The 12,762-nt window shown below is 40.6% G+C and overlaps 1 protein-coding gene across 10 annotated transcripts in view; it reads left to right on the top strand.

Moving 5' to 3' along the window:
• The first annotated feature begins 2,961 nt into the window (after positions 1-2,961).
• Positions 2,962-12,762, top strand: part of LOC113534106 (ankyrin-3-like) — a 198,734-nt gene continuing 188,933 nt past the window's right edge. For 4 of the 10 annotated variants that reach the window (XM_053237298.1, XM_053237296.1, XM_053237297.1 and 1 more), the window contains exons 1-2: positions 2,963-3,221; positions 4,048-4,159. In XM_053237298.1, the coding sequence (XP_053093273.1) occupies positions 3,191-3,221; positions 4,048-4,159 (143 nt within the window). In that variant the 5' untranslated portion in view covers positions 2,963-3,190. Of the gene's footprint in view, positions 3,333-3,651; positions 3,872-4,047; positions 4,160-12,762 lie in introns of those variants that run through there. The other 6 variants (XM_053237300.1, XM_053237299.1, XM_053237301.1 and 3 more) reach the window with 5 other exon arrangements.

The raw sequence follows: 12,762 nt of genomic DNA, 5'->3' as shown, positions 1-12,762 counted from the left end.
TTATAGACCAGTAGCCCTCACATCACATGTCATGAAGGTCCTGGAGATACTAGTGCCGTTCTATATCAGACCTCAGGCCAGCTCATTTCTGGATTCCCTGCAGTTTGCCTAACCACCACATTTGGCCGTGGATGATGCAGTCACATATCTACTGCAAAAGGCCCACTCCCATCTAGACTACAACACCACCACAGTGAGAATCACTTTTTAATTTCTAGAGCACATTTAACACCATCCAACCTCTTCTTCTTATCTTCTCTTTCAGTAGAATGCAGTTGGAAACATCTGTGATCTCCTGGGTCATTGACTACCTGTCGGATAGACCTGTTTGTGTGGCTGGGAACCTGCCTGTCTGAGCGCCTGCTGAGCAGCACGGGAGCACCACAGGGAGCCGTGCTCTACCCATTCCTCTTCACCCTGTACATCGCAGACATTAAGTACAGGTCAGATCAGGGGTGGACAAGAAGAGGAGTAGAGCAACGTAGTCAACAACTTTGTGGAGTGGTGCGGAAAGAACCTTCTCCTCCTCAATGTGGCCAAGACCAAGGAGATGGTGGTGGACTACAGATGGAAAAGGACCATCATGGGTCAGGACATTGAGCTGGTTGACACCTACAGTTACCTGGGTGTCCATCTTGACAACAAGCAGGACTGGAAGGTCTCAGAGGCAGTGTACAGGAAAGGGATGAGCAGACTCTTCTTTCTGAAGAAGCTCAGGTCCTTTAATGTTTGCAGCAATATGTTTACAGATCTTCTACCAGTCTGTGGTAGCCAGTGCAGTCTTCTTTGTAGCAGTATGCTGGGTGGTGGCATCAGAGCTGGAGATGCAAAAAAAAATCAACAAACTGATCAAAAAGGCTGGCTTGGTCTTGGGTTGCTTTCTGGACAGTTTTGAGGTAGTGGTGCAAAAGTGGACACTCAATGAACTCACAGTCATTTGGGACAATAAACAGCATCCCCTCAATGACCTACCGGTTAAACAGCAGAGCTCCTTTAGTAGAAGACTCATTTAGCTCAGTACAGGCGATAACAGTGATCACACTGTACAACAGCTAGCTCATCACTGTGCTGGGATACTATTTTGCACTGAGCCAGTTTTAGGATAAGCTCATTGGATTGGATATGCATGTGACTTTACTTTTATTCATTTTTCCCTTTTCTTTCCTGTACAATACTGTATTTTTTTAATCACTGTTTACATTGTTATATATCTATATATTACTGTATATTTATTCTTATTTTGTTTCATGCTTATTTTGTTTCACGCAAATTTCTGTTGCAATTCATCTACCTCATTCAAAGTAGGGCCAGACACAACTTTAGGGATGGTGAAAACCTTTTCCCCAGCAAGGTCATTACCAAGTATGACATCCACACCTTCAACAGGTAACTCAGAACATACTATCCGCACCATCCCACTGGACAACTCAGAATGTAGGTGAACATTATGCAATGATACACCTACAGGAGTTAAACCAATTCCACACACAACTACACAGAAGCCACAAAAAGATGGTTTCCCCAAATTCAGCAGTTTAGCAGAAAGAAATGATTGTGCTGCTCCTGTATCATGCAAGATTTTGACGGGTACAGGGCACTAATCTGTCTCAGACAAAGAAACATTACCATACAGTATAAAGGGATGAAAATTGACATTACATTTACCTTGGCTTGGGACAGCCTCAGAAATGCTGCTGGCTACAGCAGATATACAAGATGCACTCTTAGGCTTATCGTTACTCTTATTCCAGGCAATGCAATCTGAGATTAAATGACCTGGATGTCTACAATAAAACACACAGGACAACTCAGCTGCAGGTCTAACCAGGGACTAGTTTCTTCTTGGTGATCTCTTAAATGTATGAGAGACACAAAACAAGCGACCGTAACTCCTTTTGTCCCTAACACCAACCAAAGGAGACGAGGAAGGATTCACAGCAGGAAACAACATTTTATGTGTCAAGACAAATTCATCTGTCAAGAGAGAAGCATCAGAAAGAGTTGACACTTTTTTCTCACTCAAATAAATGACTATAATTTCAGACACAGAGCTTTTGAAATCTTCTAGTAAGATAAATTCTTTCAGCTGGGTCAAAATTGTTACCTTGGAAGCAGTACACCATTTTTCAAATAAAGCTGTTTTCTCTAGCGCAAACTTAACACGTGTGGTTCACCTACTTCTGGTGAAACCGAAATTGTTGTCTATAACAGTGTTTCGCTCTCCTTCTTCCTTTTCCTGCTTCCTTTAAAACCCACCCTTCAGCACACAGCACTCCAAGAATGGAAACAGCTCTACCTGGGAACAGGAGGAGAGAAACACACACACACACACACACACACACACACACATGTCAGTACTGGGCACCCACAAAATAATGGAAGGGATGAGGAAAACCCAAAAACACAGTTAATGAACAGTTTTAATTAAGGAAACCTGAGTGACTGCAGACATGAGTTACCTATTCATGTCTTTCCTCACACAGCTCTCCTTAACTGAAAGAAACATTTATAATAATAATAACAGCATCATCATAACAAATAGCAGCAACAGCTCACAGTACTTTTGTTACTTCAGTGAAGCAAGTGAAGAATTGAACCAGACGTCTCTCACAAAAGGAGGAACTACACACTATTACTTACTTCCACCTTCCAAAGACTTGTCATGCTTGAGATTTTGTCTAGTTTCTTCTCTGTGTCATGTTTGTGTTGAAAAATAACAGTAATCAGTCAACTACAACAATGAAAATTTTGCATATTTGCATGTCGCATTCATTAGGGGCTAAACACCCCTAAAGGTCTGATCTTAGATCCGCCCATAATGGCTTTTGATTTTTTAGTTAAAATTTTTAACCAAAAAAAATGCTGTGAAAACCAAAAAAGTATTCATAAGCATAAACAAAGATATATTTTTAAAAGTGTAAAGGAAAAAAGTATCCAAACACTACATAGTCCTACATGCCAATCAGCCAGTGGGTTCTTTTAATTATGTGCTGTGAGAAAACAACCCAAACGAAATAACAAACGAACCAAAACTATTAATTTCCCTCTGGGCACCTCCGAGAATTTCATAGTATCTCGCTTCTCCCTTCAAACTTCAACACACGTTCACGCGTCTTGGTGTGTGTGCTGTAGCCCAGATCTCCCTGGCAACGTGAGTGGAAAGTGTGAGCGTGCCGCTGCCACGAGCTTTATGCGTCCTAATCTCGGCCCTGCTTTTACAGGTCAGCGGTTCCCGGTGTTTTTCGACAGAATATAGCGGGAATTTAAAACGATCACCAAATCGATTATTCGAAATAGGACGTTTCGGGGCGCGAATATGGCTGCACTATTATGTGAGTTTTTTACGCTTGTTGTTGAGGGTTTTGTCCATGGTGCTGTATTGCGGTGTTGTAGAGAGCGTGCAGTAAGCTGCGCAGAAAATGCTCAACTGGGACGGGACTAGCCTACTGGGAAATGAGATCCGCTAATGCCAACTGTATGTACCTTATAATTCTACATGGATATCCGTTTCGTAATTAGTGTATGACTTACGTATTATGACAGCCTGTACCTTGCGGAGAAGCAATAATCCGGTGAGCGAAAGGGGAGGGGGCGGGGGGTCTGCCGCAGAGACTGTGTGTGTGTGTGAGAGAGAGAGAGAGAGAGAGAATGATGCGGGGTGGGCTTCTGTGATGCGGGAGAAATTTTCTGTAATGTTTTCAGTACTTCAGTACGGTTATGAACTGCATAGCTTAGTCTAGATAAATGTTTCGTCGACCTTAACAACTCACAGCCAGCACGGAAGGTCATCGTAAACAGCACAGCAACATCAAGCAGCACTTGACAGGCTGTATGACTTGCTACATATAACTATGCTGATCTCCGTAAAAAGGTTTGTTTAGCAACTGTATTCCAACATATTTCAACAGAGTATGCCAAGTGCCAACAGGACACGCCGGTGTTAAGACTACTATAAATGATCTATTAGCTACGACTGGCAAGACTCGAGATTCCGTGTGCGTGTGGGTTAATGTTCCTGCGTGTGTAATTCATGCTGTTATCCCTCAGGTGAAGATGAGACGGAGAAATATCTGCGACCACAGCACCTGAAGAAACTGGGTGACGATTCATTGCCGCAGGAGGGCTACATAGAATTCAACACAGGAGCGCGATCTGCCAGGTAACACTTCCTCCTGCTCCTATTCTACTTGTGCTGTGCTCACTGGTGCATAGTAATATTGTGTTATGCACCATGGACCCCATTCAGAGTTCAGTTAGCGCTGCGTGCTCATCTCTTCGTTAGGACGTCGCGCGCGGACGCTCGCACAAAGTGAAGTATTCATACTTGCACGTAACGGGAGCGTGTCCTATAGGAGGCGCTGTCGCACGATCCACACAAGAATTGACTGAATTAGACAGTGAAGAAGGGCCCAAAACATCGCGAATTCCGTGTTTCACTGCAGGATTAATAAATAGAGGATAGCACAGGCATAATGTTGTCTTGAAAAGTGCTGGAAAAAAGAAAGCTCTTATGATTAATTATAAACCAAGTGAATTCGGACTGAAAGCATTTCTGAAGTGTTTTAACTCGTCTGTATTCAGTAATATGAGTAGCTTTTGTATCGAAGCACTTCAATTTAACTAGTGTTTAAATCCACAGTTCTATACGGCAGTCATGCACTGCGTTCACGCCATCTGCACTTAGGAAATGCTCGGTCACGATATCTACTCTTGAGAATACGCGTGCGCGTATGCATTACGGCTTACGGTAGCCCGTTTGTAAGGAGGAATAAAAAATGTGGTTCAGTATTTCGGCTTCATTAAACACATCTTACCGAAAAAAAAAATCGGTCTATGTATAAGAAAGTATTAACACACGTATTTTTGCTCACTGCACTTTATAACGAAAACGTGCGGAGGTTCAGTGAATTAATAGTAATAAACTTGCCCCTCAGAAACTATTAGGACTGAGTCTATATAATGCTTATTGCATAGAACGGTCCGTAACATTATGGTAAATTAAAATTAGTTAAATGTCCGTTAAATCACATTAGGCTAAATCACATAAACTCCCAAAGTTTAATTCAGAGGACTTCAGGTACTCATGATCTGACTTTCACATTTCACTACTGATCAGTAATTCAGTTCTATTTCTGCTACAATTTAAACTCCAGTAAAATTAATAAATCAAACTGTTATCTGCAAACTGTAATGTATTCATAAAGTGTAGGTGTGACAGTACTTATGAAATGACTTTCCTTAACTTCTACTATACAAATTTAGAGTAATAGAATTTTTAAAATTTTAAAAAAATGGTGATTCAGTTCTATTTGTGCCCCATTAAAGACTCCCATAAAATAACAAACCATACTGTGTTCTGCAAATGGCAATATACTAATAAAGTGGAGATGCTACGGTAATCAACACGTAAACGTCATCCACTGTAGAAATTTTTACTGTAGAAATATAGAGTAATGGCATTTTAAATTCCCCTAAAATATCCAATTAAATTATATTTCTGCAAAAGTTTAAACTCCCATAAAATGATAAAACCAAACTGTTGTCTGCAAACTGTAATATATTAATAAACTGTAGAAACTACCAAACTCAGGACATGACTTTCATCCTTTCTACTGTAGAAATTTAAAGTAATTTTAAAATCCTTCCAAATGTTGATTTTATTCTATTTCTGCTATAATTTAAACTCCAATAAAATTAATAAATCAAACTGTTATCTGCAAACTGTGATATATTCATAAAGTGTAGAAGCTACAGAACTCATGACATGACTTTCATTCATTTCTACTGTAGAAATTTAAAGTAATGGCATTTTAAAAATCCCCTAAAATGGCGATTCAGTTCTATTTCTGCACCAGGTTAAACTCCAATAAAATTAATAAATCATGCATGCTTATGGAAGTCATCATATGGAGAAATGGGTTATCAAGCTGATTTTCAGGAATCTTGCAGAGTTCACACAATACAATTTGATTATTTTTATTTATTATTTTTTTAAACTGAATGGCCACTTTCCATAACGTTCTAATCTGATTATTCTCGATGATAACAGTATTACGAGGTCAGGCACTGATGTTGGATGAGAAGGCCTGGCTCATAATCAATGTTCCATATAATCCCAAGTCCAGTGGGGTTGATGTCAGGGTTCTGTGCAGGCCACTGGAGTTCCTACACACCAAATTTGTCAAACCATGTCTTTATGGACCTTGCTTTGTGCAAAGGGGTGCAGTCATGCTGGAACAGGAACGGCCGTCCCCAAACTCTTGCCAAAAAAGAGTTGGAAACATACAATTGTCGAATGTGTCTTTGTATGCTGTAGCATTAACATTACCCTTCACTAGAACTAAGCGGCCTACCCCAAACCTTGAAAAACAGCCCCAGATCATTATCCCTCCTCCACCAAACTGTACTGTTGGCATTATGCATTCCAGTAGGTAGGTTTCTCCTGGTATCCGCCAAACCGAGATTCATCCTTCAGACTTCCAGATAGTGACATGTGATTCATCACTCCAGAGAACATGTTTCCACTGCTCCAGAGTCCAGAGTCTTTACACCACTCCAACTGATGATTGGCATTGTGTATAGTGATATGTCCCAACGCACAGTTCTTGTGCTGATGTTGCTTCCAGAGGCAGTTTGGAATTCTGTAGTGACTGATGCAACAGAAGATAGGTGATTTTTGCATGTTACATGCTTCAGCACTCGATAACCCTGCTCTGTGTGTTTGCATGGTCTACCAATTTGTGGCTGAGCTGTTGTTGCTCCTAGGTGCTCCTGTTATTTCACAATAATGGCACTTGGGTGTGACCTGAGCTCAATAATTAGGAGGGGTGTCCTCATACTTTTGGCCATATACTGTATATAAAGACTGAGAAACACTTGGAAACACAGAATCTTAAAGATGAGCTTTTAACTGTGTGTATGCAAGATTGCTACTGTGCATATCCTGCGGTCATCTGGAGTGTCGATTGTGCATGTATTATAAGTAATGTTAAAAGGACGCTCTGACCAAAAACCTAAAATTTAAATACATCTGTTGTAAACATGCCTATTCGTAACCTACAGTGATGACGCAGTGGGCTCTGTAGTGAGATTTCCTAGTTTGATTATGTATCTTGAAGGTGGAAGCAAAATTTGAAAAATTACAATGTTTATGGTGAATATTTGGTGCTCACTAGATAACGGTATATTCACTTTGCTTTGTAAGTAAACTATTGTGATGGAGTGAATGGATTACTCAAGCAACAGAAATGATTTAACAGATAAGAATGAGTTATACAAAAATAGTTATTTTTGTACAGTGACATCCAACCATGCAGAATATACAGAAGAACAGTGCCAGCGAGAAGAGCAACAGGAGGCAAGCAGAAAGCAACTGTAGGTATTTCAAAATTACACTGAGCCAAATAACTGCTTAGCACCAACACAAGTAGCTGCCATAATGTTACATGATTATTTACTTTTGTGTTAGAAACCTCGCTAGCCATCCTACTAGAAGTTACATGGTTGAGGACAAGAATTTACTAGCGGACATTAACTAGCTTTCCTACCTCAATTTGGGTCATTTTGTGCTGAGCATGGAGCTTCTTTGCTCTCCGTTTTGTACTAAATACAGACTGAATTGCCATTTTCAGCAGAGGATCGAGTAACTCTGTGCTAGCTACACACTTGTAAACATCTAGCATTTATCAGCGGCGAAAAGACTGCATTAGTGTTTGAAAACAAAAAGAGTTTTCTAACCTGAATAGCATAGCAAATGAGCTACATGGTTATCATCTGACTGTAGTATCTATCACAAAGTTTATATAGGACTTGGACTGACATTTGCTAAAATGTTATCTATGGATTTTTATGGATTAGCACTAAAAGACAAGGAGTGCTATTCGGCTAAACTTACACTTTCAAATGGTGTAACTCTAGAGCATCCTTATGGCTTGGCATCCTGTCAGTGGCTAAATGATGCCAATCTGTAGTCTAGCCTGCAGTGACATATATAAATATTTCATAGAAAGCTGAGCATGTATACTAGAGAGAAATGAATGTAGGTATAGAAGTGTTTTGATGCTTACAACTTTGTTGTTTGTGTGCATATAACATTTTGTTTTAAGATTACAACATCAGGGAGATTGAGAGCTGAAGTGATGCCCAAACAGAAGCTATGCAGTAAATTCTTTTGTAAGCTGAAGTTAGATCACTAAATGTCCATTATAGGCAACTTGTCAGTAAGAACATGACTGATGTAGAGCTACATAAGTTTGTTAAAGCAATATAAACTAGCCATGTTAGTTAACTAGCTAGTTAAGCCTGTTAAATTCTTAGCACACCAGTTTTACTGATACTTATCTACTTATCTGAGATGAAATAGGCACTGCAATGACAGAGCAACTCGGACCAGAATTAACCCTCCAAACTGCCTGTAAAAACAACTATACTCTGATGGCTTGGAAATGTGTTCAGTTTGACAGTATGCATCTGACTTCTGTTTAAAAAAATCACTAAAGTCTAACTATGTTTACATAGCTCCCACTGTGTTTACACCACTGTGTTTCCTGGGTATATGTATGACAAATAGAGACATCGGTGTCACGTATCTCACTCAGGGGTCCAGACTGGATGATCGCAGTAGAGATTATGTATTGCATTCTAAGTATTGTAGCATTCAGGTGAAAACAGGAAAACGACATAAAATCATGAATTCTGCTAAACCGCAGACAGTAAGCGATAGAGTTCTCTGCAATAGAGTACTACATACCGTGACAAATAATATAATAAATTCTAGTTTTATGCCAGAATTTCCCTTTAATGCTATGTGTCCACATGGTGCAATACCAACCATAATTATTTGGGGCAGAATAGCACCATGTGACCCAGTGTCCACAGCTTACCAAACAAAGTCGTGTTCTCTCTCAAATCACATACTTACAGTATATGCTGTTCTACACAGTTATTGAGTACTAACTGGTCTTCCTATTACGTTTAGTTTTTTAAAAAAAATTTGTACAACTCCAGTGTGGGACACTGTAGACAGTTATTGAGTATTAACTGGTTTTCCTATTATGTTTAGTTTTTTAAAAATTTTTGTACAACTCCAGTGTGGGACACCCAGAATTTTAGCAGAGCACCAAGCTCATGTTTATTCAGGCCGTGCTTGTCAGCACACTTTCAACAAACTCAACAAAATCAAAACACTTAATGGAAACTGGTCTGTCCCAGTCACGCCACTTTCGCTCAGATTACCAATGAGTGATCCGGGTGTTGGCATCCTTCAAGCAGTGGAGGCATTAGAGCAGGGTGTGATTAGAAGAGAGGGTAAAAGCACTCCCCAGTCAGTAGGATCAAAGGATGAGGACCACTCACTTGATGGCCAGAAACTCCTTCTCGATCATGCTGTATTTGGTCTCCCTTACCGAGAGCTTCTGTCTAATGTACAGCACGAGGCATTCCTCTCCCTACACCACCTGGGACAAAACAGCCCCCTTTGTCAGTCTGCAAAACAAAAGCAAGAGAAAAGTCAGGAGAATGCAACAGTAGGCCCCCCACACAAAAACACACTCTTCCCCCTTCGATGAAGGAACGCTGATCCTGGAAATGCCTGGGTTCCCAGCCGCACCTGCAGACCTGCCCAGGCTTTGCCCCAGTACTGGTGGGCATGGAAGGTTCTACCTGTGTAGAGAGGGAGTTAGAGGAGACATCAGAGGTGAAGGAGCAGGGGAGGAACAGTGGGGAGGAAACTGGGTTTGGGGGGGCCGGTTTTGGGGCCCCTGAATCACAATGACGGTGGAAAGTTTTAACAAAGCCCATCAGTATGTTTAACATCACTGTGTATGAAATCACTAAACATCTTACAGTTCGACTTGGAAACAAACAAGCAGGAATGTACCATCTAGTGGATGTACCTTTTAGTCCCCCAGATGTACATAAAGTATGCGGAGGAGTATATAAACAATAATGCTTATTTTGCCGCTGATTCTGCATGTGCACATGAAGCCATGCATCAAGTATTAACCAGCCTTTATACTTCTGTTAACACAGATTTGTGTCATGACACAAAAAGGGGGATTTTAGGAAAGTGTAGCACCCCGACATGCAGAGATGTCCTAGCTTGCTTCCCAATATCTAAATGGGCCACCCAGAAAATAAACTTAACCAGCTGCATAACGTGTCTCTGAATAAAAGTTACATTGCCGGTGTAAATATTGATGTAACTTTTGGACTTAATTGGCTGATTTAAGTAGCCAACTCTGAATATGGCCCTATTTGTGTACTGGCTGGGGTTTCCCATCAGTTGGAATTGGAAGATCTTAGTATTTAGGTTTTGGGTGGATAGTCAGTTCAGAGGGCGGGATGTTGATTGCATTCAGGTCAAAGGTAAGACTAAGCTTCCGTATAGTTGCACAGTATGCATTTGGTGCCTTACATGCCAAACTCTTGTTAATAGGAAATATGTGGTTCAGTTATGCTGTGGAAGGCATGTTTTGTGGTTCCCTTGGGAAGGATCACTTGTTCCCTTTAAAGGGAAGGATCAATCAAAATCATTTATAAAGATCATTTTTCAAAATTATTCTGACTGATCACCCACAATGAAATATTTCCATCCCGATGAAAGTGGTATTTTTCATGATGAGAATGCCCCCATCTCCAGGCACAATTGGTCACTGAATGGTTTGATGAGTATGAATTTGATGTAAATCATATGGCCTTCACAGCCACCAGATCTTGACCCAGTTGAACATCTATGATTTTGAACTGAGATGTTGGACAGCATTCTCCACCACCATTTTCAAAACAGCAATTGAGGGAATATTGAAAGAATGGTGTTCATCCCTCCAATGCAGTTCCAGAGACTTGTAGAATCTATGCCAAGTGCATTGAATCTGTTTTGGTAGCTCATGGTTACCCAGCACCTTACTAAGTTGCTTGACTTTATGAGGAATTCATAAATCACAAATATTCAGGATTGCAGTAAAGCTGCTAACTGAGGCCTTCCTAAGAAACCATTATTTATGGATAGGAGCAAGTAAATTAGTGTAGAATGAATGATGAAAAGAATAACAACACTCTCTTCCTGTAATGTCTAACAAGGTTGGAGACTTGTAGAGGTACACTTGTCTTGGTCCACTCCTCTATGCAGAACACTTTAAGCTTTTTTATATTCATAGGTCTGTGCAAGTGGACTTCCCTTTTCAACTCAGACTACAGGTTTTCAGTAGGGATCAAATCCAGAGACTGAGGTGGTTGTCACAAAATGTTGATTTTGCATGTCTTTCACTTTTTCTGTGTTAATTTAGAAGTTTGTTTGGCTCATGATCTTGTTGAAACTATGTCTACAGCCAAGTCTAAATCTCCTGGCAACCAGGTAATTAGCCGAGTTCCTGATACCATCAATCTTCATAGCATCCTTGAGTCATAGAGTCCTTGAAAGGCCAGCCACAATACAGCCCCACAGCATCACTGATTCCCCACCAGGCCCAGTGTGAGACAGTTTATTAGCCCAGGAATGTCATCTGAGCAGCCTACACACTCACTTGGGATGTCCACAATGACAAATCCACAGTTCAAACTCTTCTGACTATTTTACTTCCAAAGATTGCACAGTAGGCACGAACTACAACACAAATTAAATAAATATATGCAAACAAAAAATAAACAGGTCTAAAATAATATAAAAGGCTATAGCTAATTTCAAACAAACACATTATCAAAATTATATTTTGACTAACACAATTATGATTTTAATTTTTATGCTTAAACAGGCACTCTTACTTTATTTCCACCCAATTTCCTTTCAGCTGAACTGTTTTGACATTTACAACTCTATTGATAAACATACACAGTAAGCCACTAATAATGCTAATATGAATAGGGCTTCTCAGAGACTGAAAATTCGTTGATGCTAAAATTACTAAACACTAAACTGAAGGTAGCTTGAAGATGAAGGAAAGAGATGCTACCTAGAAATTGTAGCTTGTCAAGGTATAAGCTTCTCATGATTTAAAGCAGTAGAGTGTCTTCTGTGACTTTTTCTCTGTAGATAATTTGCATTTATATTATTTGCACTGGGATGATCAAACAACATTCATTGCTAGAGTAGGTGGCCTGGTCCGACAAATCACATTTTCTTTTACATCATGTGGAAGGCCGGATACGTGTGCATCATTTACCTGGGGAAGAGATGGGACCAGCATGCACTATGGGAAGAACGCAAGCTGGCGGAGGCACTGTGATGCTCTGGGCAATGTTCTGTTGGGAAACTTTGGGTCCTGGCATTCATGTGGATGCTATTTTGACACATACCACCTACCTAAACATTGTTGCAGACCAGGTACACCCCTTCATGGCAACGGTATTCCCTAATGGAAGTGACCTGTTTCGGCAGGATAATGCGCCCTGCCACACTATAAAAATTGTTCAGGAATGGTTCGCGGAACATGACAAAGAGTTCAAGGTGTTGACTTGGCCTGTAAAATTCCCCGGATCTCAATCCAATCGAACATCTGTGGGGTGTGCTGGCCATCAAGTCCGATCCATGGAGGCCTCACCTCGCAACTTACAGGACTTAAAGGATCTGCTGTTAACGTCTTTGTGCCAGATACCACAGCACACCTTCATAGATCTAGTGGAGTCCATGCCTCGACGGGCAGCAAAAGGGGGACCAACACAATATTAGGCAGGTAGTCATAATGTTATGGCTGATCGGCGTACGCTAAAACATGAATAGTTCTCCCCGAGAGGCCAAATGGCTGTCATATTGTTTAGAAAATTCAA

Source organism: Pangasianodon hypophthalmus, chromosome 10, assembly GCF_027358585.1.
Source record: "Pangasianodon hypophthalmus isolate fPanHyp1 chromosome 10, fPanHyp1.pri, whole genome shotgun sequence".
Taxonomy (NCBI): Eukaryota; Metazoa; Chordata; class Actinopteri; order Siluriformes; family Pangasiidae; genus Pangasianodon; species Pangasianodon hypophthalmus.
Note: the sequence above shows the minus strand (reverse complement) of the source record. Positions and strands in the feature narration are given on the sequence as shown.